Source organism: Artibeus jamaicensis, unplaced genomic scaffold (assembly GCF_021234435.1).
Source record: "Artibeus jamaicensis isolate MK-2021 breed Jamaican fruit bat unplaced genomic scaffold, CSHL_Jam_final contig_384, whole genome shotgun sequence".
Taxonomy (NCBI): domain Eukaryota; kingdom Metazoa; phylum Chordata; class Mammalia; order Chiroptera; family Phyllostomidae; genus Artibeus; species Artibeus jamaicensis.
The window spans coordinates 10,411,208-10,439,010 of record NW_026521810.1 but is presented as its reverse complement, the minus strand read 5'-3'; the positions used below and the strand labels follow the sequence as shown (position 1 = coordinate 10,439,010).

General features: G+C 52.7%; 1 protein-coding gene across 2 annotated transcripts; it reads right to left on the bottom strand.

Moving 5' to 3' along the window:
- Positions 1-432: 432 nt before the first annotated feature.
- Positions 433-27,522, bottom strand: MAL (mal, T cell differentiation protein). Of its 2 annotated transcripts, XM_053664689.1 has the most exons (4): positions 27,133-27,507; positions 6,243-6,410; positions 5,052-5,177; positions 433-1,019 (listed from the first exon to the last, which is right to left on the bottom strand). In XM_053664689.1, exons 1-4 carry the CDS (start codon positions 27,223-27,225, stop codon positions 945-947), a joined length of 462 nt encoding a protein of 153 aa, XP_053520664.1. In that variant the 5' UTR covers positions 27,226-27,507; the 3' UTR covers positions 433-944. The 2 variants fall into 2 exon arrangements, with proteins under 2 accessions (XP_053520664.1, XP_053520665.1); XM_053664690.1 differs by lacking the exon at positions 6,243-6,410 and having other exon boundaries at positions 27,133-27,522.
- Positions 27,523-27,803: the final 281 nt, after the last annotated feature.

Here is a 27,803-nt window from a genome sequence, read left to right as displayed (position 1 = left end):
CACCACTTGTCACACCTCTCTCTGTAGTCTGGTCCCCATTCTCTCCTATGAGGTGACCCAAGGAAGTTCTAGTTCACTATCCACATTCCAAATTGGAGCAGACCTGCCTAGTGCAATTCTGATCAGCTACACAGAGAATGAGAAGGAGCTTCTGCACCTCGTTTCTTTGGCTTAAAGACTTGCTCACTGAGCACAGGCCCCTTCATCCTGTAGGAAAAAGAACGGCATCCTTGGGCTGGTACCTGGGGAGTTTCCAGGGAGGTGAAGCTCTCCTGGGGAGGGTGGGATGCCCGGTGCAGTGGCCAAGCACACACAGCTGTCACCTGAACTGCCATTCGATGCTGCCTCTAGGGTCACTCTGAACCAAGGGTTCCTCGGAAAGAAAGCTGACACGACGGCATTCCTCATACAAAAAACGCCCCACAAAATTACTGAACATAAAGGCACTTTATGAGGTGTCTCAGGGGTTTGTCATCTTCCACTGTGGACATTTGTACATGTTTGTTGGGCGAGTTTTACTCCCCATGGTAGGCAGAACCTCTGTGATGACTTAGAAACAAGCCAGGAGATGGGTGCGCAGAGAGCCCATGAAGAATTCCGAGAGTTCTCAAGATCCATCCAGAGGTTGGCAGGGCATCTTCATTTCATGGTCTCTCAGACCACAGTCCCCACTTCCCATGCCACACTGACCCCCCAAAGCAAGAAATAACCCAAGAAAGATAGCTGTCATTTGAGGTTAAAGGTAGCTGGCCCCAACCCTGACATAAAGGTCTATGAGACAGTAAACATAACACCCACAAGAAACAGAGTGTTGCTTTTTTTTTTGGTTTGTTTTCTTTTTTCCATTATGGAGAGCATGCCTGCATTCTAAAAAGTGATGCTGGAAGACGGGCTGATCAATTAACACCGTCTGGGTGTTCAGCTATAGTTCTTCCTCCTCTGCTTTATGAAGATTTCCATCGGATTAAAGAATACACAGCGTGGACCACATACAGCAGAGTGGCTACGTAGGAAAACACCTGAAACCAAGATAAATGACCATTAACAGGCATATATGGGGCTAGGGCAAGGCAGGGACAGGCTGGATGCTTCATGGCACCCATTCAGGATGACAGACCTGCTGTGTGTGGCCAGCCACTGCTTCCCACCACTCACGTTACACCCTTCCTCCCACCACCTTCCTGTTACACCCTTACAACCCCAGTTGTGGCCCCTGATGCTGTTGGCACAGAGCTCCAGCTGACCGGACAATGCAGTGAACTTGGCGTGCAAGGCCAACTTTCTACTTTCTCGTGTGATTGATTGCACAGGTGCTGCCCAACTGGAAACGGCATCTCAGAAGCAGAAGAGTATCAACTACTCTCCATGGAAAACTTCCCTCCTCCACACCAGTAAGACCAGAGTCCACCAGGTGTGACCCCCGGCAGCCTCTGCTAACAGAATACGTCCATGTGGGTCTGCTGGCTCTGGTCAAGGTCTTGATGCTGCCTGGACGTCCTCAGACCTCATTCTATGACTCTTCACACCACAGGCCTGGGTAAGGGGGCCAGGCTCACAAGAAGTGAGGGGCAGGGACACAGAGGAGGGACTCTGAGGTTTTGCACGAAAGGAAGTAGCTTTACTGGGAAAGCAGCTGGCCAGCTGCTTTGGCACTGGGAATGAAGGAAGGCCTTGGAAGTGTGGCAACTGGTCACTCGTTGGCTGTCACAGCCCTGACTTGCTGTGTTCACTGGGCACCATTTACTCCTATCACTGTATTCTGGTGGCTGGCCTCCCTAAAGGGAGGCTGCCTGCCTCCAAGTCAACAATCTGTACCTGCTTTGTGACCTTAGGCTCAGGGTCAAGAGTTTCCAAGCCAGGCACAGTATTTAGGGTGGCCATGCTTCCCTGACTTTGGAAAATGCCCATAAACAGTGGTGGCACCGTGCTGCTCTGTCCCCTACTCCACACATGGGTGAGCCCTTCAGCCCCGTTGGCCAGAGGCGATGAGTAAGCTGAGTTACTTAATAACGAATGTAAGAGAACTCATTCGGGGACTCTTAAGTACCCAGTCTGGGAGGAACAGTCATACGTGTGTGGCTGGCCCCCTAGAAACAATCCCCCCTCTCGTTGGCAGGGAGCAGTTCACGTTCTGGGCAACTCCGGACCCGTGAGAATGCTTGGCAGAAGCACCTCCGAAGTCCCACTGGGAGGAGGCAACAGATGTGTTTCCCAAGTGAGACCACAACATGACACTTTGGGGACACTGAGAGCCAGGAGCATGAAGTGACATTCTTAAGCTTTCAGAAACCCCTCTCCCTAAACAGTGGCCATTAGCGCCAGCCACAGACCCAGAGACCCCCAGATTTCTGCAGAAATTTCCTGCTGCCCTCAGTCAACTCCACCAATCCCAGGACCCCAAGGGTCAGGGCTGTGGGAGAAGGGATATGAGATACCTCCCCACACCCAGACTGGCCACTTGCCAACCGTCTGAAGGGCAGGTTCTGCTTGGCTAGGGTCTGGGGCCAAATCCTGAGTAATCATGACTCCTGTGCTGCACACCCACAGTGCTAATACTGCTGGCAGAAAGGTGTGACTTTATGTGGAAATGGGCTCATGTTTCTGTGAGGTTTCAGCCCAGTGTGTGCCTTCGGAGGACACTTTCGTCCTGATTCTGGCACAGTTGACTTTGCCTGGGCACACTCATGATTCTCAAGCTTAATTAACAAAAATTTGGGCACGTGATCAGTCGTGGAATGGACTAACACGTGTTGGTGCTTCCATTGAAGCCTGTGCAGCAAAAAGAATGAACACTGCACATCTCACCCAACCATGTTGGGGCACCTCACAAGCCTGAGGTTGAGAAAAAGAAGCCAGACATAGAAGAATACACATAGACGACCTCACTTACATGGAGGTCAAAAGCAGCTGGAAGTGACCTGGGCAAATATAAGTCAGGGTGGGGGGTTATCCTCGGTGTGGGGGAGCAGTGACGGCAGCAGGACAAGAAGGGATTCTGGGAGCTATTCTGTTCTATTTCATGATCAGGATGCTGGTTATACAGAGGAGTTTATTTCATGAAAATTCATCAAGCTGTACACTTACATCCTGATCACTTCTCTGGATATAAGTTGCATATTGATAAAAAGTAAAGGAGGAGAGTGGGAACCAGTAGAGCCCAGTGGTTCTCAACCAGAGACCGATCCAGGGGGCAGGGACATGAATTCATGCCATTGGTTTGTGTCATCAAGTGCTGACCCACTGGACACATTCCATCTATGCTTCATGACCATTATCCACGGTACTTTTATGGAAATGATTGTCAAATGCCTTGCTGATGTTGCTTGAAGAGAAGCCTTCTGGGTAGGGATAGGGGAGGTCTGAGGCTCTCTAGGTAAGGAGGTGACCACACGGAGTCATTTGAAGGATGACCAACCTCCCAAGGGAAGGAAAACTCACCAAGGTGCTGCCCGGTTTTGCTACCACTTCACAATCAGCCTCCTTGGAAAATGAGCCGATATGGGAGCCATTCCATACTGTGGGACACTGAGGGGTACCAGGCACCTTGAGGTGGCCAGGCTTATGAAACCAGGGAGTGTGCTGGGAGCTTAAGGGGAGCATGTGGCTTCCCCAGGTTGGGGGATGGGCTCATAGGGACCAGTGGACAAAACCTTGAGGAACTTTCCTCCAGACCCTTGGCTCTGGGAGCAGGAGGAGCACCCTCACCAACCCCCTTCCCAGGGCCCAATCTCTGTGGGCTTCCTCTCAGGTGCTACTCCACCCTTTCCCGACAGGAGGAACAGCAGGGCTTTGGTGTCTAAAGCTGGCTATCATCACGTTGCATAATTCATAGGTCAACCTCTAGAAATCTAAAGAGTGCCATTTCTGAAACATTTTCTTGTTTCTTAAAGAAGTTATTTTTTAAACATAGAAATCCATGGACATCGGGCATTAGTGCCCCAGTACTGGCCCACGCACATGCGACTCTGTGAAAAACTTTGTGAAACTATCTATTCTTGAACTCCCTGTCATTCTGATCCTTTTCATGAAAAAGGAAATCCAGGTTCTGACCTTGCAGGCCACCAGTGGGTCTGGCTCCACCATCAGAGAGCATGTTTTTAGAGCTCAGAGACCTGGCCCCTGTCACACACAAGTTGGCACCCCCACTTCTTCTCCTGATTGGCAGTGAGGTGCAAGCCCCTGTCACACCCGCTGCTCACTGGGAGGCCTCAAAAGAAGTTGTTCACTACCTCTGCATTCCTCAAGGGAGCCAGACAGGAAATACATCCATTTTACAGATGAGCAAGCCAAGGCTGAGAGTACAAGGCACCCACCCACACAAGGAATCAGTGGAGATGTGACTCTGGTCCCTCCTCCTCCCACAGGTCCTCAACTGTCAGGCAGTAGACAGCGTCATGGCGTCTGAAGCAGCAGACACCCACAGCTGTGGGTCTGGACCAGGGCCTGGTGAGACACTGGCCACTCGATTTTCCAGCCTGGTCTCAGTGCTCTCCAGCCCCGACTAAGCCTTGATGGCAGATGGACCACTCAGTGAGTTCCAGGAGGGCAAGTGGCCAGAGTCACTGCTTCAACCTGGTGCTGAGTGGGTGCAACAGAGCACCCGGCTGGGACACCAGGCCCTGCCAATTTATGTGTTGTTGGAGCAAGCTGTGCATGTTCTCGGTGCCCTGGTTCTCCATCTGTGTAATGGGTGTAAGAACAGTGCCTACATCCTAGGGCTGCTGTGAGGGTTCAATGAGATTGTTCACGGAGCTCAGACGGTGCTGGCGCCCAGTGGTCATGCCTCCTCACACACTTGCCCTGAATAAAGCCCCCCAGGCACAGACTCCTGGGCCAGCCCAGGCCCGAGCAGTGTGACACTGGCTGATGGCTGGGGGAGTCTTGGGCACATCACTTCTCTTCTCCGGGGCTTTACTTCTTCAGAAATGGGGGGAAGGTTTACTTCATTCAAAAGTTAGTGAACTAGAAAAGCAGAAAGAAGGGCATTCTTCAGCTCAGACCCTGTGGGTGGGTGGTAGGAGCTGGGACATGGACGGCTGATGGGGACTCACCACAGCAGAGATGTTTTCGTGGTATTGCTTGTAGGTGAAGCCGTCATGCATTTGGATGGTGGCCAAAGCTTCCAGGACCGAGGCGCTGAGGTAAAACAGGGCGGCAGTGCAGTGGTAGGCTGCGTCCTGCGGGGCCAGAATGGGCGTCAGAGAGAGAGATGGAGGCCCAGACGTGGACGTGAGGGCAGCTGCGGCCCAGCAGGGCCTGTCCACACCCCACCCGACCTGGCTTGGCTTCGGTCCCTTTATCCGCCTATCGCCACAGCTGCCAGTCCCTTCCTCACACATCAGCACTTCCCAGCTGTTTTTTTTCTTACTGGTTTGGACATCAGAGGTAGGACTTTGATGAAGAAGAGACTCTGCTTTCCCTTGAGGTGGAACCAAGAAAAAGGTGGGGGCAGGAAGAACAGCTCAGGATTTAACAGGTAGAAATGGGTTCTGGACCTGAGAAGGGTCACACGTGGTCACAGTCCCAGTTAGGATGTGACCTTGGTGGCCAGTGCAGGGAAAGAGAGGCCCACACCGTTTCCATTGTTTTGTTGTTCAGTTTTTTTGGGTGGGGGGCAGCCCAGTTATGTCTAAAGCAGAAAAGGAGTTTTGAGAAGTTGTAATTTGAAAGTGATTTTAAAGTCTCAGGAGGAGGCTTTTTTTAGGGAGAGAGGCCCAGCCACACCTGTCCTCCATTCCAGGGCAGATAATGGCAGGTGTTACATGTGTAGGTTTTACTCTCTTCATGGGTCCCAAGGCAGAGTCTATGCAGATAGAGACCAAAGCTCATCCCTTGCCCCCTCCGAGTCCCTCTCCGGTGAGCCTGCTTTAGAAGTCATGCCTGGGAGCCGAGCAGTAAGCACAATCTCCCCCCGCCCCCAAGACAGCCAAGGTGGAAGCCGGCCTCCTGGAGGAAGGAGGGTGCCACTACCGGCACCTGGCAGGTGCAGGCAGTATGGACGGGGGGTTGGGCTGCTGGTTATCTGTGGAGAGGGCAGTCATGGAAGAGAAAACAGAGTGGGCACAGAGTGGGCCCAGAGAGTCGGGCAGTAACCATCAGCCTGTGCCTCCTCTCGGCCTCCAGGCCACAGGGAGCCCTGGGTGCTGGGACAGCTCGGAGCTGAAGGCCTGGCCAAAGCCAGCCTCCTGGGGAAGAGGGTCCAACACTGCCCGCCCCCTTGGACATCTCAATCTGGGACTCACCAGGGTGACCCAGGAAGCCTCCCCGCCGTGGGCACCCATCATGTACAGGACGAGCAGGGTGGTGGTGGCCACGAAGCAGAACACAGACACGAACATCACCCATCCCTGCACCAACGCCAAGGGCACCAGCGAGGAGGCGATCAGGATCCACACCAGGCCTCCGAAGACCTGCAGAGGGAGTGCGGTGAGGTGAGCGGTGAGCAGGAGGCCCGCAGGGGCAGACGCAGCGGTCACACTGGGCGGGGGCGGAGGGAAGGCAGAGCACAGCGGAGAGCGTTTTCTCACCGGAAATGACTCTCATCCCCTCGAGGCTCCAGCCTGGACCTCTCATCCCCATCTGTCCGACCCTCAGCCTGCTTGTCTTTTCCTCTTTTTAAAATACCTAACCCAATTAAGTTTTTTAAAATTTAACAAATGCTTATATCACATTTATATACCAGGCACTGTCCTAAATACTTTAAAAACATTACGTATTTTGCCGTGTACACTGCGCACCCACGTTTTTGTGCGCATCATACATGGGGTTATTACACCCATTTCTACCCGTGGTAGGTGATCATTATACCCATGTATAATGTGCATCCTTCTTTTTCCCTCAAAAATTTGGGCAAAAATTGTGCATTATACAGGGTAAAATACAGGGACTCGGTGAGTCCTCACAACAACCCCATGAGCAAAGTACTGACCCATTTATCAGATGGGGAAACTGAGGTTCATGCAAGTTAGGTTTTTCATCATCCCAAGAAAAGACTTAACATCATCCATCTAGATTATCGCTAGAAGGGTTGTTCTTTATTTTGAGGTTATATCCTTCTTAGTGTTTCGATATTAAAATATCCTTTCTTTTATGAAATGGCAGTAACCAGAAAATAAATTAGCCACACTATGTCATTAGCACTTTGTTTTTTGAAATTTGACCCCTGAAATCCCCAAGTCCAGGAGGTGCTCCAACAACAGGAGTCCAGGCTGGAGTGGAGAGGGCCCAGGTCAGCTTGGTCCCCTCAGGTGGCCTAGGACACTCATGAAAAAGCAGCTCCTTTAGTTACCCAGAAGACACCCTCATCTACGTCCACAGGGCCAGTGAGCCTCAGGCTTTCAAAGAGGAGCATGAGGACAGATAGGATGGTCAGTGATGCCCCTCAATGCCACTTCTGCAAGCATGCACAAACCCATGCTGGCCTTTTCTGTATGCCTTTCCCTCTCCTTGTCCCCCTTCGTCACAGTGAAATCAGCTCAGCCTCACCACCGCCCCCACCCAGAGAACTCTACTTGGAGCTGGATATGTGTGGACATGGCTTTGTGGTTAAAGGTCCCAAGGAACTGTGGCTCCCTGAACATCTGAGGCCCTGGCTCCCTGAACATCTGAGGGCTGAGAGAGGGCTGTTGCCCCCAAGCCCTGTGTGCCCTGTGGTATGAACTCATGTGGTACCTGCTGCCCACCTGCTGGGTAAGAGACCCCACTGTCCTCACAGGTGTTCGCAGCCACTTAGCTGAGAAGCATCAGGAGAGAATCACATTTGGATGGAAAAATCAGTGCAGTGAAGAATCTGGACTTATCAAAACAAGGCTGGACCTAATGAGCCTCTCTGCATAGAAAACTTTCTTACTGGACTTCCGCCAAGATGGAGGCATAGGTGGAGACGGCGTGCTTTCTCACACAACCAAGTTTAGAGACAACAAAATATTAGCAACAGAAAACATAGCCAGAACACAGAAAATTGAACTTTCTGGAAGTCTAATAACAACAAATTCTTCAGCCTGATCAGTAAGAGGGGCGAAGCCAGCAGCTGGTGGAGCGGGGTTGCACAGGAAAACTCGGTCGGAGGGACTCAGGTGTGCAGACTCCAGGAGTGGGGTTGCAACGGGCAGACCCAGTGAGCGACCCAGTGAGCAACAGGCAGACCCAGCGAGGGCGCAGGGTGGCGGGTTGACTGTGGTCGCACATTCGTGTGCAGATAGACCACTGAGGGAGTGGGTGGTGAGGAGGGAGTGGGCGGTGAGATGGGACCGAGCAGGCCCCAGCAGCAAGAGGCAGCAGAAGGGGCCTCCATTTCCCCGCTCTGACCCCGCCCCCACATGCAGCGTCACAACTCAGCGACCTGGGCGGCCCGCCCTGGTGAACACCTAAGGCTCCGCTCCTCATACTTAATGGGCGCAAAGAGACCAAACATGGCTCAAGAAGATCTCAAAGCCCCAGCGTCCATAACTCTAAGTGACAAAGAAATAGCAAAACTTTCAGATGCACAGTTCAAAACACTGGTGATCAGGATGCTCACAGAACTGGTTGATTTTAGTCACAAATTAGAGAAACATATGAAGGCTAAACTAATTGAAATGAAGGCAAATGCACAGGAAACCAATAGTAATGAAAAGGAAACTGGAACTCAAATCAAGGGAGTGAATCAGAAGGAAGGAAAAAAATGACCAAACAGGAAAATATGAAGAAACAAGAATTCAAAAAAATGAGGAGAGGCTTAGGAACCTCCAGGACATTTTTAAACGCTCCAACATCCGAATTATAGGGGTACCAGAAGGGGGAAAGGAACAGCCACCAGTGGAAAACTTATTTGAACAAATAATAAAGGAGAATTTCCCCGATGTGGCAAAGGCAATAGACTTCCAGGAAATCCAGGAAGCTCAGACAGTCCCAAAGAAGTTGGACCCAAGAAGAAACACACCCAGGCACATCATAATTACGTTAGCCAAGATTAAAATGAAGGAGAGAATCCTAGAAGCAGCAAGAGATAAGGGGACAGTCACCTACAAAGGAGTTTCCATCAGACTGTCAGTGGATTTCTCCAAAGAGACCTTACAGGCAAGAAGGGGCTGGAAAGAGGTATTCCAAGTCATGAAATCCAAAGACCTACAACCAAGATTACTCTATCCAGCAAAACTTTCATTTAGAATGGAAGGGCAGATAAAGTGCTTCTCAGATAAGATCAGATTTAAGGAGTTCATCATCACCAAGCCCTTATTATATGAAATGTTAAAGGGACTTACCTAAGAAAAAGAAGATAAAAAAGGTGAACAGTGAAAGGACAGCAAACTCACACTTATTAACAACCACACCTAAAACAAAAGCAAACTAAGAGGACAGCTAGATCAGGAGCAGAACCATGGAAATGAAGATCACATGAAGATCACATGCAATAGGGGAGTGGGAGAAGGGGGTGAAGGTACAGAGAATAAGTAGCATAGACAGTGGGGAGAAAATAGACAGGGGGGAGGGCAAGAATAGTATGGGAAATATAGAATCTGAAGAACTTGAGACACGTGGTCATAAACTAAAGGGGGAATGGTGGGGGTGGGGGGGTGCAGGGTGGAAGGGAATGAAGGGGGGAATAGAACAACTGTAATGGCATAATCAATAATAAATAAATAAAGCAAGCTACTATTAAAAAAAAACTTTCTTACTGATGAATCGGGGGTTGCCCGTAGCCCTGTGACAGAGCCAGTAGGAAATACTTTACACTTTATAATAAGGGGAGAAAATAAATTAACTATAAACCCTAAAACAGCCATAGAATAAGATATGTTTGCAGATTTCACTCATGGCAGCCTTTAGGATCCAACGAATCACTTAGCCTTTTCCATAATGGGCACTAACAAAGAGGCATGAGATGGCCAAGTAGGATGTGGATTTTAGGAGGCAAGAGAGAGTGTGGCATGGAGAAGAGGGAGGGTCATGCCCGCCTGGATGATTGGCAGAGGCAAGGGTCTAGGACACTCCTCTCCTGAGCATCCTTTGCCTGGTGATGATGCAAGGAGGACCTAAGTCAGGCCCCTGTCATGTGATCTAGAAAGCCTTGCATTTTGTTTTTGCTGCACTAAGCCCCAAACAGGTATAATCGGTTACAATATGGAACTCTGCCTGACCAGGTGATGGAGGGGATGAGGTCCCCTTTGCTCAGGGCTAACTCCTGGGTGTGGGTCACATGTCCAGCCTGTCCAGCCAGGCATCAGGGTCTGAGTCTGTTAACCAGCCTCAGGGTCCTATTACATGGGTGTGGCTAAACTAGAGCCACACGTGAGCCAATCCCGAAGGAACAGCTTGGGATGCCCATGGAGGGGAGTGCACTCGAGACAGAACCTGTGTGGGACCCAGTGGGTTGCAGGTGTTTATACGTGGTTGATGGACATGGCCTTGAGGAACCCTTAATGCCCACCAGGAAAGTCATTCTCTTTTTCGCTTTCCAGCTATTCTAAGGCAAAGATAGGCTCGGGGTGGAGCCAGGAGTCTGGAGCTCCTCTAGACGGGTGGCCAGAGGGGATCTGGGTAATAACCCTATTTTGTTTTTTTTAACACAGTGATATAGTTATCTGGGGGAAAGTAACTGTAAAATACATATTACAGGTAAATTGATGCACAGGTGGTGCCTGGAAATGGCAAAATTTGAGAAGGTGGCTCTTAGGTCCCAGTCTGCAGACCACTTAAATTTCATCTGGATTCTTCCCTCAGTTGCTGGGTCAGGAATCAAAGGCTGGGAAGAGCAGGTGGATTTGGAGTGAAGTCACTGCACTGGGCGTCTGCCATGGAGTCCTGAGCTTGCACACACTGAATGCAGCTGCAGCTGGTGCGCTCGGGCATTCAGTGGCAGAGGGGAGCGTCAAGGCTAACCCAGACCTGCCGAGCTGCCTCGGGGGTGTGTTTTTACCTGATGAAGACTGTGCCTCAGCTCCCTAGAAAACATCTCGAGCTCTCTCTCTCTTCCCTGCCTGCTGGGTCTCTCTCTCTGAGACTCCTGGATTCTATGGTAAGAACCCATCCTGACTCTGGGTGTAGCCCACCTTGCAAAGCTTCTTTAGAAAATTATACCGACTTTCTTTTCATGCTTTATCTATCACAGTAGGCTTCACGGAGATGGCGGGGAGAAATTCTTTTCTAAAACAGCTTCAGTGAGATATATAATTCACATGCCATACAATCACCCATGTAAAGTGGACAATTCAATGGTTTTTAGTATATTCACAGAGCTGTGCGAACGTCACCTCCAGTCCATTTTAGGATGTTTTCATCACGTCAGAAGAAACCCTGTGCCCTTCAGCCCTCACTCCCCCTCCACCCCTCCCATCCCTACTTGGCAACTCAGCAACTTTCTGTCTCCACAGAGGACGCTCCTGTTCTCAGCTCCCACGAGAGAGCATCACATACTATGTGTACTTTGGTGACTGGCTTGTTTCCTTTATCATGTCTTGTGAGGTGAGAAATCCTCTCTCGAGGGGACTTTTACAAAACACCTCCACATCACAACACACTCGCTGCCCATTTTAGCCCCCACCGTTTGGGGGACACGGGGTGACTGACTGTGTCTCCTCTCTCTGGGGCCTCCACGCTGGGAAGAGCTGGGGAATCGCTGGTTCCCAGGGAAGCTCTTGTAGGACAGATGCCACCAGGCCCCACATGTCCCAGAAACATATTTCAAGTTACACATCAAAAAAGGGGGATGTCAGCACAGGTGAAGTAATTAAGACCCCAGGGGTCTGCTCCCCAGAGACAGGCAGTGGCCTGCCCTCTCCCCTCATGGCCCTGCCCAGGAGGTGCCCATGGGAGAAAGTCATGGTGGCTGCTTCCACAAAGAGCCGCAGGGTCCACCTGCAAGGGGTGCTGAGCGGGGAGCAGAACAGCCTCGGGGACAGGAGGCTAAACTAGGGAGAGAACCTATTCCCAGCTACCTGTGTGTGAGCAGGGCCCTGGGCACAGACGCCACTCTCGGAGAATCCCGGGGCAGCTGTGGGTCGGGAGCTGTAATAGCTACGAGGGCTCTGCTCCCCGGGGTGGGGGTGGGGAGGCACATGTGAGGTCTCGCAGGACCCACCTCACACAGCATTCGCACGTGAGTCCCAAGGCAGACACCTGCACATCTGATGGCAGAGACTTCAGCAAGCAGTCCACCCATACGGCCTCAGTTTCCTGGTCTGTAACTGACCATCTGCAGTTGTCACCCCACATCGCAAACTGGTGGCAACTATGGATGTGAATGTGAAGCTTCTGGCACCATGCACAACACCACCCGGCAATCGGGATAAGACACGCTCGCCCAGGAGACCCACAGCCCGGTGGAGACAGACACAGAGGCTACTAGTTACTCTGCAGGGTGATAACCAGCTCTGAGAGGGCTGAGGCAGGCCCTAATCAGATCTTGAAGGGAGAGGTGGTTAACTGGGCCAAAGGGTCAGGAAGTAACTTTCCAGGGGGAGGAAAGAGGACAGGCCAGCCCAGAGGACACTGAAGCGGCAGTGAGGGAGTCCAAGCTGGGAAGCCGCGCACGGAGCTCGAGGGAGGGTGAGCCTCGAGAGCGAACCTACTGGGCTAGTGGGGAGGCTCCCAGGCCCACACAGTGCAGAGCTGAGATTCTGTGTGAATCTTGGTACCAGGCCAGGGCCTACCCCACTCCACCACACAGAGTGTACAGAGAGCAAACAGGACCAGGGCTGCACCCACATCTAGCTGATAGGACATCTGGGCAAGGAGCAGTCACCCTGTCCCAGCTGCAAGACCCCACTGGCCAAATATTTGGCAAAAGCAAGAGGGTAGGTGAGGGTTCAAGCACTTCCCTTCATAAAGAACACTCTAGGCGGTCCCAGCTTCCAGGAAGCAAATGCTCAGAGGCCATCACCCACCGCTGCCTGCACCAGGTCACGATCCCCCATGACAGAGATGGTGCAGCTGCTAGGGTGGTCTCGGGCAAAGGGTTCTAAGTCCCCTGGGCTGAGCTCTCTTTCTGGGACCCAGATCCCCCAGCTAGTAGGGGCCCATGGGGCCTGGGCTAACGCTGCATGGCTCTCAGCTCTCACTCTGCGTTAGAATCACCCGAGACACCTTGAAAAATCCACCAATGCCAAGGCTCTGACTGTACCAAAGAAAAACAGTTACAGGACGAGAAACAGACACCCAGGTTCTCCTCAGAGGCCTTGGAACATGTTTCCACAGCAGCCCATGGAGGACGTTCTGGCAACTGCTGTCGGACAGAACACGGAGTAGCTCCTGTCTGCAACACCCACCACGCATGTGGCTCCTGGTCCTGCCTGCGTTCTGGGTGCAACGTTCCCTCTCCTTCTCTCCCCTGTCTTAGCTGCAGTCCCTGTCTTAGCTAGAACATGAGCTTGTCCTCGGGTGTCCTCCCATAGGACACAGCCTATGAATGGGGACTGAGCTGGTGGTCTGCACCCTACCTACACTAGCATTTCAGGACCAGAAACCTGTCTTTAGTTCAGGCCAATCTGGATGCGGAGCATAGCTGAGGTTCTCTGAGAATCAAAGATAAACCGAAGATAATGTACGAAACTAGATTTAAAAAAAAATCCCCAAAGACCCAAAAAGTTCCTATGTGTGGTCTACCTGATCAAACGATTTTTTTCTGTGAAAAAATTTCCTCAGGAGATTGTCTGGGGGGGGAGGGGAGGGGAGCTTTTGTGTAAACTCAGAGAAGGTCCTTCCTTTTTCTATCTGAATTAATCCAGGGGAGGCAGGCGAGGGTGGCTCAGGGTGTAGACTTTAGAAGAACTGGAATCCTAGCTCGGCCTTGCTAGCTGGGTGGCCTGTTGTCCCTGGGAGTTACTTAAACTCTCTGTTCCCTACCTGAAAAACAGCAAATGTGCTGGAGCCCACCCTAAGGATGTGGAGTGAAAGGGGATGATATTTGCAGAACACCTGGAACATGCTATAGTCACAAGTCTCGTGATGAGGTCACAAACTGTAACTGTGTGAAAATCCCGGGAGGTCTAGGATCTCCACATGTGCCAGTAGCCACTCCAAACCTTGCTGGGACCCAGAATTTAAAAATGCCTCCAAGCCCTGGCTAGATGGCTAATTTGGTTGGAGCATTGTCCCACACACCAAAAGGTTGTGGGTTCAATCCCTGGTCAGGGCATGTGCCTAGGTTGCGGGTTCGATCCCTCCCCATCCGGGTGCATACAGGAGGCAATTGATCCATGTTTCTCTCACACACAGATGTCGCTCTTGCTCTCTTTCCCTTCCTCTCTAAAATCAATAAACATATCCTTGGATGAGGATTAAAAAAAAATCTTCAAAAACATCAAAAAGAGAAAAACCTATGATTTCCCAGAAATCAAAAGTGGAGAAAAATGTGTCTCACTTTGTGAAATAAATATTAAGAACATCAAAGTATGAGAAATCCTTCCTTCAAACAATGAGCCTTGGTTACAAAGTGGGAAAGGAATCTTGGGCACATTCTTGAGATTCCCCAGGCGGGGCCGTGCTGCGCCCACAGGGGCCCGCTGTGTCTGCTGCCGCGCTTTCACCACCGGGCTCCGTGCGGGGGAGTTGCCCACATTCTCTGGATGTTTTTCTGGGGCTCCACTGTACTTTCTTAGGGGCTCCACCAGCAGACACTCTTCCAATAACACGTATGTGAAGACGTGAACCAAAGAGGACTCCCCACGCGGTGGCGTGGGCCCTACAGCTCCGAGCATCTGGTGTCAGGATGGTGCACGGGAGCAGAAGTTCGTGCCCTGAACTCCTGAGAAGTAAAAGAAATTGGTCAGAAAACACAGCACTAAACTCTCCTGCCATTTTGGTCAGATCTCCCCAGGAAGGAAAAGAAAAGATGGCCACAGCAGATGGGACGCACCCCCACGGGCATGAGCACCAAGCCCATCTATGCTCCCCCAGGGCCACAGGGACAGCCACCCCAACCCGTGTTGCTGGAAATGTTCTACACTCACTAAACCATCTCACAGTCAGGGACAACTGCAGTGCCAGCAGGGAACAGTGAGCGGGTGACCAGCACACCAGGGGGGAGGAGGCTGCACAGGGAGGGAGCTCAGAGGGGAAGACCCAACACCTCCAACCCCGAAGCCTTCCTCATGGTCCCTTGGCTCTTCCCTTCAGAAAGTGAGGCTGAGAAAAGCTGGGGGACTCTCCTATTCTGAGGGGTGAAGATGGCAGGAAACAGAGAGAGGGGCACATGCCAGCTTCTCTGGTTCTTGCATGAGCCCGACCTCCCTTGTGCAGAAACTCAGCTCTCAGCAAGTCCAAGAAGACACTTCCTTCACTTGTTCACTCACTCACCCACTCGTTCATTCATTTGTCCATTCATGCATCTAACAGGTGCTAGGAGTGACCAGGAGTAAGGTCAGCACCGAGGGCAGGTGGGTGCACCCAGGAGACAGACTTAGCCGAAGGCACACACCACCAAATGGAGCCCATTTCTCCTTTCCTGTCCCCTCTCTTCAGGGTTGCTACCAGGCCCACTGGGGCAGTTCCAGGTGGACCAAGGGCAGAGCCCTGGTGAGAGTATCTGGGCCCCAGGGAGGGTGACCAGCTAACTACCTCTGCCCAGCAGAGAGCCCAGAAATTTGCACAGGATCCCCTACCCTGACTCCATGGGGAGGTGGCTGGGGCAGGTCGGAAGATTGTGTGAGGGACCCCTCCCCTCTCTGCCAACTGAAAAGGCAGCATATTAGGAGTCTGACCTCTGAGGCTCTCCCAAGGTATACACTGGGAGTGGTGCGGAGGACCCTGACTCAGTTTACCTATAGCAGGGGCTCTGCCCTCCTGGTTCCTTTATCCACAGGTTCCTTCCTCCCAGAGGGACCCATCATGTCCCTCCCAAGGGGTCTTAGATTGTGTCCCTTTAACTAACCTGAAAGCAAGACCAGGACTCTGGGAGGTGAGGGCTGGATTCTGTTTGTGAAGTAGGGAATAGAGATTTGGGATTTAAAGAAATGGGGGTGAGTGCACATGCCCAGCTGGTGTTGACAGGGTGAGTGTGGCCTGAGAGGCCCCTGCTCAGGCTGCTACCTCACTTCCCTCAAGTGACAGGGGAGTCTGCTGTTGCTCTGGACCCATCACACCTCTGTTCCACCGCGCAGGCCAGGAGCATGCTGCCGGGCTATGGCTGAGCGCACCCTCCCTCACCAGGCAGAGCACAGCCACCAGGCCCCAGATGAATGGGAACTCCTCTCAGAGCCACAAAACCAGGGGCTTTCCTCAGGCATGTCCTCAGTTGGATGGAATTTTTTTCCTGCTACTCCCATACCTACTGGCTTTACCCAGCGGCATAAACAGGAACAGGAGGTTCTGTGAAAAATAAGGGTAAGCCACCTGTGAAAGACAATCCACCTGGGACATGCTGGACCAGGTGGGAGTGGCTTTCGTGCAAAAACAAAACAAAAGGCAAGAATGGGAGTCACCAAATCGGTTAGCGATGTGAGCAAACAAAATAGGTGTGTACCTGCAAACTGCCCCAACAGGGCCCCCTGCTCATCTCAAGGGTCCTGGGGCTCTCCTGGGTGGAGATCGTCAGTTTCATCTTCCGTCTGCTCTTGGGGTCAAAGACTCACCCTGTGACTCTCACCCAGGTGGGAGACAAGATGCTAGCTCCCGTCCCTCCAGTGGGCGAGGACAGCTGTTGAACAGTACACGGTCCACGCCGCACGTGGACCAACCTGTGGTCTAGTCAGGAGACGGGCCACAGCTGGGCATACAGTTCAAGTGCTGAGTGTAGGAAGGGCTGGCTACCAGGAAGAGGTGTTCGGTAAGCTCAGGCCTGAAGAATATAGGAAGGACTTGGCCCCCACCATGCCACCTGCACCATAGGAACACTGTCGATGGAGAGAGGTGAGGTCTATGCGGCTGGTTCTGGAAAGGATCCTAAGGCCCAAAGCTGGTGGCTCCCTCCCTGCCAGGTGCCTCAGTCCACCTGTGCCTGGTTTAGCAGCAAGCAGTGCAGGGCAGGGTGGAGGCTGGGAAAAGGCAGGGCACGCTTCCTTGCCCGGGCACGCCTTCCCCTCTTTGAACCCATGGCCTTCCCCATGGTGATGCACTGACACCATTGACACCAAATTGTTTTTGAAAGGTTTAATCCTGGGCCCACTGGTAATTTGTTCCTTTGCCTTCAGGGAGATTCAGTGATTTTCATCACACTCAGAATTCACAAAGCTCTCCCCACCCATCCTGGTACCAGGCTGGCAGGAAAGAAGTCAGGAAGGACCCCACCCCCAAGGCAGAGGCAGGACAGGACAGCTGAGGCCTCCCTTCCCCCTCGCCACCCCATCTGCCTGGCTGGGGGCAGCTCTGAGCAGAGGCGCCACTGGGAAGGCCACACAGAGGGTGGTATCCGCAGTTCTTTGTGATCCTGGGGACAAGTCCAGTGTGTCCTCCACAGCCCCACACAATCCCAGATCCCACTCACCCTCTGCCGTGCACTCTGCTCGAGAAGGGCATCCAAGGCAAAAAGGGGGTGTGCGATTATCCTCCGGCCCCCTTCCACGTTCAGTGGCCACGTGACCTTGGAGCGGGTGTTTGAGTTTTTGTGAATTAATAATAATTGACGCTAAGAGCTATTAAGCAGGAAGTTCTGGGCATCAAGTTATTGTGAGAGCTTTGTGGCTTATTTCTCACGGCGATCCTAGAGGTGGGTGCTGTTATAACCCCACTGCACAGCTCTGAAGGCTAACTGTGGAGCCCGGGTCAGGCCTCCGTGCCTGTGACAGTTCCCCAAGGTGACCAACAGGCCGTCCGCCAGAAAACCCCCAAGAGAACAGTAACATGGAGGGAGCGCAAAGGAGCCCATTCGCCTTCATCCTGCCCCCGCCGCCCGGGGTCCAGGGGAGGAGACGGCAGAGCAGGTGGCCAGGCGGAGGCTTCCCTCCCCCACCCCCCTCCACTGCTCCGTTGGCTCCGCTCTTTTAGAGGAAAAGAATAGCAAGGTTTGTGTTTAAGCCAGAAGAGCAGAACTCAAGGACCTCATCCCCTCTTCTGCAGGCACAGGTCACAGCCCTCATCCTGGGACCATCAACACGACCCTGGTCATGACCTGTACCACACCCACCCCGCTAACAAGTGTGGGGGGGCGGCTTATCCTCTATCCTTGCCCATTTGCTCTTTCCCTGGAGTGCCCCCCACCAAGCCTGTACCCTCAGCCCTCTAAGGGCCTGAGAAGTTGGAGCCAGGAGTTTCTGGGGTCCTCCGCCCCTCCTCCTTCTCCTCTTCCCTATCCCTCCCCTCCCACCCAGCTGCATTCGAACAAGAATCAGGCCCCTGGGGTGAAATTTCAGGTCTGCTGGCCCTGGGCCTTCCTCTCTGCACTGCTGTGGGTATCAGTGTGCGATGGCTGGTGACAGGCTGTTCTTTTAGTTCCTACATGTTTTTCTCAGGCCCCGGGGCCTTGATGCGTTAAAGTGATTCAACACAGAGGTCGTTTTGCCCCAAAGTAGGCAGAATATAGGCTATGGGTGAGGTGGGAGTGGTAGAGAGCCTGGAGCTAGGGATAGCAGAGAATCCATGCCTGTACATCACCCTGGTGCCCTGCAGGAGCTACCAGGAACCAAGTCCTTCCTTCCACCCAAATGAAGAAGGCAGGTCAGGCCCAGGATGCAGAGAAAACCAGGACCCTGCTCAGTGCTCCGAGGAACAATTTGCAACCTACAAGGAGTCAGCCTACACATCCCTGCAGCTTTAGTGCTCAGGGACAGGAGTGCCACTCACCCACTGTCCTCACATCCATCAGCACCTGAAGAGAACACCAGCTGGGGTATCTTATCAGTCTCTGCTTCAGGTGGCCTTTGGTCCAAAACACTACTGAGAGGCTGGAGGAAGCCCCCGCTGACCTTGTGTCCCATAGAAGCCCCAGGACTCGGCTGCATCCAATAAGAGTCAGCCCCCAACCAGATCTGGACAAGCTGGCTCCATCCCACCTGAGACAAGCCTCAGGTAGCTCAGTCCCCACCCCCAGCCCTTCTCTCAGACTGTGTCTGGAGCCCAGGGCAAAGCTAAGGCATTCCAAAGATGGCAGTACCACATGTTCCCCACTCTGCATGGGCAGCAGGCACGGTGGGTGTAGGTGCAAACAGTCAGCCTTTGTCCCTGGCCTGAGCTGCCCCGGCAGTGGCATCTGGGATCCTGCCCCTCTCCTGAAAACACCCAGAGGGGGTGCCTCAGACCCCTGCAGGCATTGCGCTGTCTGCATCAAGTGGGAGCGACCCATGGAAGGCTGAAAGGCCCTCTTCTCCAGCTTGGTCGTGATGACAGGGCGGCCATCGGGGCTGAGCGCCGAGCACCACGCCACACCTCACAGTTTCCAGAGAACAGCACAAAGTCTGACTCCGGGTCAAAGCAGCCCTCTGGTTCTTGAAAAACTGGAAAAGTCACTTCTCAACTCTGAGAACAAATCCCTTAGAGACCTTTCCCTGGAATTCTTCCCTCCCTTTAGAGAGGAGGAAAGGAGAAACCTTAGGCAGTGCCCTTACCCCATTCTAAACAGGGACAGAGAGGGCCCCCCTCCCCCGCAACACAAGACGGGGACAAGGACAGGAGTCCGTGGACACAGCCACAGAAGGCCATTCTCAGTCACTGTCCCGCGCTGGCTGGCAGGGCCAGCCCCCATGCTCCGAAGGAGAGGTCTCTCGCTGGGGCAGCAGGACAATTTCCCTCGGAGCAGAGGCGGTACCTGTTCAGAACCGGCAAGAACTTCAGGGCACCTGGCTCCCCTGCCCGGCCTCTCACTGAATACTTTCTCCACTAACCTTTGTTTTCTTCAAGATTAACTTGAATTTATTAGATAAGCAAAAACCGAAAGAAAAAGCTATAAAGAGGATGATCCAGCTACAGAACTATTGGTGTGAGAAATGAAGGGGAAAAAAGGTGTCACTAGCTAGTATCAAAGTGCGTCTGAATTGGTCATCAGAGGAAATGCTGCCACGACTTTATCCACATGCATTAAAGCTATTACAGGTCATCTCGACAAGAAGACACCGTTCTACTAAGTTTAAAGTGGTGTCTCATCAGGTCAAGGTTAAACCAAATTTTAAAAGGGAGAGGTTAACAAATTGACATGAAAGTAATGAAGAATTAGAACTTATTTCTCATGAAACTTCACATATGATCATATATGCAAATGATGATACTGCATAAAATGTAGTATCTACTAGTAGACTGTACTATCTGGGAGATCAAAACTGTTTCTCATTCACCCCAACACCCACCGTGTCTTGCAGAGTGCCACCAGCTTTCCCATCTGCTCGTCAGCTCTCTTCAGCCCTCTTTAAATCTTGTTTTGTTTTTTTTTTAAATTAACTTCTTGCTCAGGAAGTTAACTGCTTTAATTAACTGCTGCAGCACACATAAAAATTCTGCATCAATTTTTTCCAACCTGGCTACCCATCGCTGAAGAGAAACTTCAGGCTGAGATGTCGGCCAGCCTGGGGCACCACTGGCCAGGTGGTGGGCCCTGGGGAGTGGGGACAGGCAGGGAAGTGGTGTCTGGGCTCCTGTGTCCCCACTATTCTCTCGCCCCATAAAAACACTGAGGGGTGGGCTGGCCTACAGATGGCTTTGGGGCCTGTGCAGCTCTTATCAAATGCAGATTCTTGAATCTGCCTTGGATCTAGTGTCTCTGACACCCCAGTGTGTTTTTTGACAAGCGGGCCCGGGAAATTCTGCGTTCCCCAATGGCTCTGAGCTGTCCTTTTATTCTCAGGGAAGGAGAAGTGAGTGGGCCTTGCCCAGGGCTGCCTGGTGGGCAGGGCCACCGGTCAAGGACCCTTGTGCTGTAGACCAAAGTGCACCATGGGTGTCTGAGGAAATGCAGAAACCTGCAAGCGACTTGCTGCCACTTCAGGAAGTGCCACCCTAGAGACCAAGTTACCTGGGCAGCTGCCTCTTCTCTCTGACCCTCGGTTTCCTTTCAGCTCTGCAAAGCGGGGTTTCTGTGACTGTGTATCTCTCCTCTCCCAGGAGTTCAGATGCTGCCTTCTCAATGTCACCAGAACAGGGACCACCCTTCAGAAAACAACGGTATCATGTGCCCCGCCAGAACCCCAGTGCCCAGTCCTGGCAGGTGAAAATTCAGAACAGGTCCCAGGACCTGTCTGGTTATAATAAGGACCTATCAAATAATAAGAGGTCCCCAATTGCTTTAGGTCGCAGAATCAGTCTCATTTTAGTAACGAGACGACTATGTCCAGTTAGCTGTAAACGGATCCCAGGTGGCTCCCTCCGCTCCACCCCTACCCAAAAGCAGAGCCCACGAAGCAGTGCCTCTCCCCCACGTGCAAGCAGGGAAATGCAGCCCCGGATAGGTGCGCGGCGCCCCAGCACACTCTTCTCAAAGACTGTTCTTTCTTAATCCCAGCCATGCTTTGAGTGGCTCCACTTCTCACATCGGCTGGGAGGAGGCTGTCAGTTAGTAATTTCGTAACCTGTTCCAGGACTTCCTTTACAACTTTTAAAAGTGTGTGTAGGGGAGGGTCTCTCCTGGCACTTTGTGAGAGGCTTCCTGTTAGGGTTATGGCTAGAGCTGAGACAAAAACCACCCCACCTTAGTACCCTGTTCTGTGAATAGTCACTGGAGCATTATGAAGCCCTTGATAAAGGAGGAGGAAGAGGAGGAGGAGGAGGAAACAGAGACTGTGGCTTCAAAAGAAAAAGTCCCCCATAAGGTGGGGATGGGGGGCACAACAGAGAGCCCTGGGGTGACTTGTTAGGGCAGGGGAGACATTGAACATTCCCCCTAGGTCCACGGAGGGTGCACCTGTGCCCCCAGGGCCTGCAACAGCAGCACGGCCCCTGTGGCTCTGGGGATGCTCACTGTGAGGACCCTGCAGAGTTCAGAGGTCAGGAGCTCTGGGGTAAGGGTGCTGGGCCTGGGCGAGGCTGCTCTGCCCTGCCCTGAGCCACCTCTGTCCCTGCTCCCTGACTTGGAAGGAGAGTGAGCTCCACCCTGGTTACTTACCCCTGGAGGCTGAGGTTTGATGCCTGCAACTCCCAGACTACTGGCAGGTCAGGCATGGGAACATGAATTGTGATTAATCGACAACTCACTGGACTGCAGATTTTAGAAAAAAAATAATCAAGCATTTCACACCCAATGGACAAGCAGAAAATGTTACCAAGTGTGGCAAGGATAAGAAACAATGGTGATTTCCATAGGGTGCTGGTAAGAATCAGGAAGGTCCTGGTTTAGCCTGAAGCTTATACAATTTGGGGACCTTCTTTATAAAAGAATACACAATAGGTCAGAGTCTTGGAAGAGGCTGAGCCAGTGGGGGTCCTGAGCCTAGTTAAGTCTCAGCAGCATCCCAGGAAGTCTGCTCCAGGGGCGTGTACATCAGAACAACCTGGCGTGGACAGGCATAAACCTGCGAGGACGGCGCATGGAAAGCGTGCTGCAGGAAGGGGTGTGCGGGAGGACGCTGTGCGCTACGCCCTCGGACAGAGGGAGCAGCCCACCGGCAGCTCACAGCACTCAGCCTGAGGGTGGCCCTGGGGGTGTGTGGAGCAGCATGATGTAATAGCATATCGAGTGGGCTTCGATGCCATTGGAAAAGCTCTATTTCCTTCATACTAAAAGTAATAAGGCAAAATATTAAGGTTTAACAAGCTGAGTGGTAATTACCTGGATGCCTATTAAAGCACGTGTGTATATATGTACTTTCCTGTGAGATGAAATATTTTTACAATTTTTAAAAATTGAAATGATGTACAAACAGCATAAAATTAACCATTTTAAGCTAGCCAATTCAATGACCTTTAATATTTTGACAATGTTGGGCCACCACCATGGCCATCGATTGTCCAGACACTCCCATTACTGCAAAAGGAAACCCGCACCCACTCAGCAGTTGCGCTCCTCTCCCCTCCCCTCTCAGCCCCTGGCCGCCACCGGTGTGCGTTCTGTCTGCACACACTCACCTGTCCTGACCACCGGTGTGTGTTCTGTCTGCACACTCACCTGTCCTGACCACCGGTGTGTGTTCTGTCTCTGGACACTCACCTGTCCTGACCACCGGTGTGTGTTCTGTCTCTGCACACTCACCTGTCCCGACCACCGGTGTGTGTTCTGTCTCTGGACACTCACCTGTCCCGACCACCGGTGTGTGTTCTGTCTGCACACTCACCTGTCCCGACCACCGGTGTGTGTTCTGTCTGCACACTCACCTGTCCCGACCACCGGTGTGTGTTCTGTCTGCACACTCACCTGTCCTGACCACCGGTGTGTGTTCTGTCTGCACACTCACCTGTCCTGACCACCGGTGTGTGTTCTGTCTCTGCACACTCACCTGTCCTGACCACCGGTGTGTGTTCTGTCTGCACACTCACCTGTCCTGACCACCGGTGTGTGTTCTGTCTCTGCACACTCACCTGTCCTGACCACCGGTGTGTGTTCTGTCTCTGCACACTCACCTGTCCTGACCACCAGTGTGCGTTCTGTCTCCGCACACTCACCTGTCCTGACCACTGGTGTGTGTTCTGTCTCTGCACACTCACCTGTCCTGACCACCGGTGTGTGTTCTGTCTGCACACTCACCTGTCCTGACCACCAGTGTGTGTTCTGTCTCTGGACACTCACCTGTCCTGACCACCAGTGTGTGTTCTGTCTCTGGACACTCACCTGTCCTGACCACCAGTGTGTGTTCTGTCTGCACACTCACCTGTCCTGACCACCGGTGTGTGTTCTGTCTCTGCACACTCACCTGTCCTGACCACCGGTGTGTGTTCTGTCTGCACACTCACCTATCCTTATCCTGACCACCAGTGTGTGTTCTGTCTGCACACTCACCTGTCCTGACCACCGGTGTGTGTTCTGTCTGCACACTCACCTATCCTTATCCTGACCACCAGTGTGTGTTCTGTCTGCACACTCACCTATCCTGACCACCAGTGTGTGTTCTGTCTGCACACTCACCTGTCCTGACCACCAGTGTGTGTTCTGTCTCTGGACACTCACCTGTCCTGACCACTGGTGTGTGTTCTGTCTGCACACTCACCTATCCTTATCCTGACCACCAGTGTGTGTTCTGTCTGCACACTCACCTGTCCTGACCACCGGTGTGTGTTCTGTCTCTGCACACTCACCTGTCCCGACCACCGGTGTGTGTTCTGTCTGCACACTCACCTGTCCTGACCACCGGTGTGTGTTCTGTCTCTGGACACTCACCTGTCCTGACCACCAGTGTGTGTTCTGTCTGCACACTCACCTGTCCTGACCACCAGTGTGCGTTCTGTCTCCGCACACTCACCTGTCCTGACCACCGGTGTGTGTTCTGTCTCTGCACACTCACCTGTCCTGACCACCAGTGTGTGTTCTGTCTCTGGACACTCACCTGTCCTGACCACCGGTGTGTGTTCTGTCTCTGCACACTCACCTGTCCTGACCACCGGTGTGTGTTCTGTCTCTGCACACTCACCTGTCCCAGGCATTTTATGTGAATGGAACCAGACAATAGGTGACTTTTTCTGTCTGGCTTCCTCTACCTCCCATGGTGTTTTCAAGGTTTCTCAACTTTATAGTATGTATTAGTACTTGATTCCTTTCAATGGCTGGCAAATACATCATTCTATGGATATATCACAATTCATTTATCTGCTCATCTGTCGATGGACCTCCGGGCCATCTCTACCTGCTGGCCATTGTGAATGGTGCCGTTGTGAACATGCCCATCCACACAGCTGGTCAGGCCCCCGCTTTCAGTTCCTTTGGTTGCAAACCCAGGGGTGGAACTGCTGGGTCACATGGTCGTTTTACCTTCCCATCAGCATTGAATGAGGATTCCGTTTTCTCCACACCCCAGGCAGTGTTTACCATTTTCCATTGTTTTATGTCGTCCTAATTTTGTGTGAGGTGGCACCTCACTGTGTTTTGGGGACTGTTTTCCTTAATGATGTTGAGCACCTTTTCATGGGCTTATTGGCTATGTGTGTATCTTCTTTGGAGAAGTATCTGTTCATGTCCTTTGCTCATTTTTTAACTGGTTGTTTATCTTTCTGTCGTGGAGTTGTAACAGTCCAAAATTTAAAAATACCTCCCAGGGTGGCAGCACCTCCTTGGCCCTTTAATCCTTTACTTTTCCTGCACATCCGCACACCAACCCTGTAGCTTTCTGTCTACACTGCTGCAGAGGAAAACTCACAGGACTGTGTCAACCTTCTTTTCTGCTCTCCCAGCCCCCTGGGAGCCCACCCCAACCTAGACAGGGAGAGAGAGAGAAGACAACGGATGCATCAGCCTCCCGGGAAAAGGACAGAGGGAGCAGGGTGTGAGGCAGAAGAGAAAAAAAGACTTCTAAGGCAGCTGAGAAGGAAGTGTTCTGTCAAGGAAGAATTAGTTCTGGAAGCCCCGTCGCCGCAGGTCACATACAGCCCCGGAGGAGTAAGTTTCCACTAATCCCTGGCTCCAATTCTCTTTCCCACAACTCCGTTCTCTTCTTTCACTTGATGGCTTGATGGGGGTGGGGGGTCCTTCTGTCCCCTCCTCTGAAGATCACCCTGCCTGCTGGGCTGTTCCTACCCTCAGGGGCACTCCTTCCCCTAAGCTGCCATACCAAGAAGAAGCAGAAGACTCCTGGAAGCTATTCTTCTTATGAAGCCAGACGCCTGATATCAGCCACCACCTGCTGCTACCTTAGTCAGCTCTTGTGAAGGCAAGAGAAGGAGGGCACATCAGAATCCTCTGCATGGAGTCCAACTAACACACTCTCTTAAGGTTCTTGTTATAATGCTTCCCAAACAATGACACAGGCAGTGTGAACCACGCATTGAAGCAATTTAAGAGACACTAAGAAGAGCTTCGGTTGTTTAACAACGTCTCTGCCCCATCACACCTGACCATTAGCCATCATCTCTTTGGTCATGAAACTCTCCCTTTGTAAAAACAGTACGGTAGCCTGTAAAGGAGCTCCCATTCCAAAGGAGCACTGCATGCTCGGATTTTCAGAAATCCAGCCTCAGGCGAGCACAGGCTGCGAGCTGAATAGAAGCCCGGAATGGGCCATTTCGGGAAAGAATGTTCCAGTGGCACAAGCCCTTCCTCTCTCTGGAGGCGGTGTGTGTCCCTCTCTACAGGCCGGTGGGGTTGAACTCAGGGGTACCCAGGGCTTCTTCTACATGTCACTTCCTTGATTCTGGCTTGCCCTGGGATTTGAAATCCCTCTGGACACACCCAGGTTTGGGCCACCTCTCGAAAGTTCAGTGATCTCTGCCACCAAATCCTCCATGGACGACGGCACCTGCTTCCCTGGCTGATCACTCTCCTGTCTCCGTGAGGCCACCTTTCCCCCAACCGACCCTCTCGGCAGTGCCCTCTGAGGCAGGGGTGCAGGAAAGGAGGCTCTGTGCCTGTCCCATACGCACCCACTGAGCAAACACAGCTGGCCCCCTTCCAGGTAAGAGCTGGCGGCCTCTGGGGAGCACCTTACCACCCTGCAGCCACTGGGGAAGGAGAGACCAATGGCAGCTGCAGAGGCCTTGACTGTTCAAGGTCAGCCCAGGCGCAGGTTCGCTCTGCCAGCAGCCCGCCCCCCCACCTCTCTCTCTCTCTCTCTCTCTCTCTCTCACACACACACACACACACACACACACACACACACACACACGGCAGAATGACTGGTAGAGCAAACCACGGCCTGTTTTATTATTTCCATATCAAAGACTGTCTTAAATACATTCACTTGCCAGAAACTTTCAAAGGCCAGAAGGGAATGATCTGGATTCGGCTCCTTCAAGGACACAAGCCCCACCTCGAAATGTCGACAGGTGAACTTTTGCAGACTTTAAAGAACGAAATCCTAACGCTCTAGACAAAGTTGGGCACCTCCCTGCAGACATTGCTTTTCAATAAGGGCTTCTTTTGCTTGGCCCATGCAAGCGGGTCTCGGGTGCAGTTTTGGAACCTGCGCACAACTAAGAGACCTGGCTGACTTCCAACATCTGACCCAGGCTGAGTATTTGATTTTCCTTCTAAGTCTGTGTTCCCCATTGTCGTTGGTCCAGAAGGGACCAAACGACTGGAAGGGGAGAGGTATCTGGGAGGGGGAGACCCTCCTCACCCTGGCCCCCCTACTCCGATGTGGCCAGACCGGTGCAGCTCTTGAATCTGGTGCGGACCGCCCATCCTCCCCACTCCCCGGCGCGGCCACGAGATCCACTCACAAACTCAGGGATGAAGAGCAGGTCAGGGAAGGTAGTGAAGACAGCGAGGCCGCTGGGCAGGGAGCTGCCCCCTGATGTCGCTGCAGGGGCCATGCCGGAGGGCTGCGTCGGCCTCGGGACTGGACGCGCGGCTCCGGCTCCGCGATGACCGCTGGCTGGCTAGGCAGAGGCCAGTGGCCGGGCGCCCCCGCGCGCGGATTAAGAGCAGGGGCGCCGGGAGGAGGAGGAGGGAGGAGCCCAGGCCGCCGCCTGCCCCGCCCGACTTACCGCGGGGCGCGCCCCAAGTTACTTGATTGGGGAGAGGGGGGCGCGCTGCTGACACCGCCCTGACCACTCAGAGGGGCGCGTCTCGGCTGTGGAACGAGGGCTGCGGCCTTGCCCTGTGTCCCACCTCCTGTGCCACCTCCCTCGGAGAACAAGAATAAGCCACTTAGTTTGTGCACTCTTCGCAGGTGATCACCAACCCTTCGGGATGCTATGTCCCCAAGTTCCTCACTGTGGCGCCCTTGAGGTGCTGTTGCTTTAACTCTTAAGTTGGGTCCCTCGTCTTTCTGCAGGGGTGCGTTATTATTCGCGACCTCCGAGTCCAGGCTCACGGTGGGCCAAGTTCCTAGTCCTGCTCCCCGAGGAATCTGCAAGAGCGTTGCCAAGAGCATCTCTAACCGTCCACC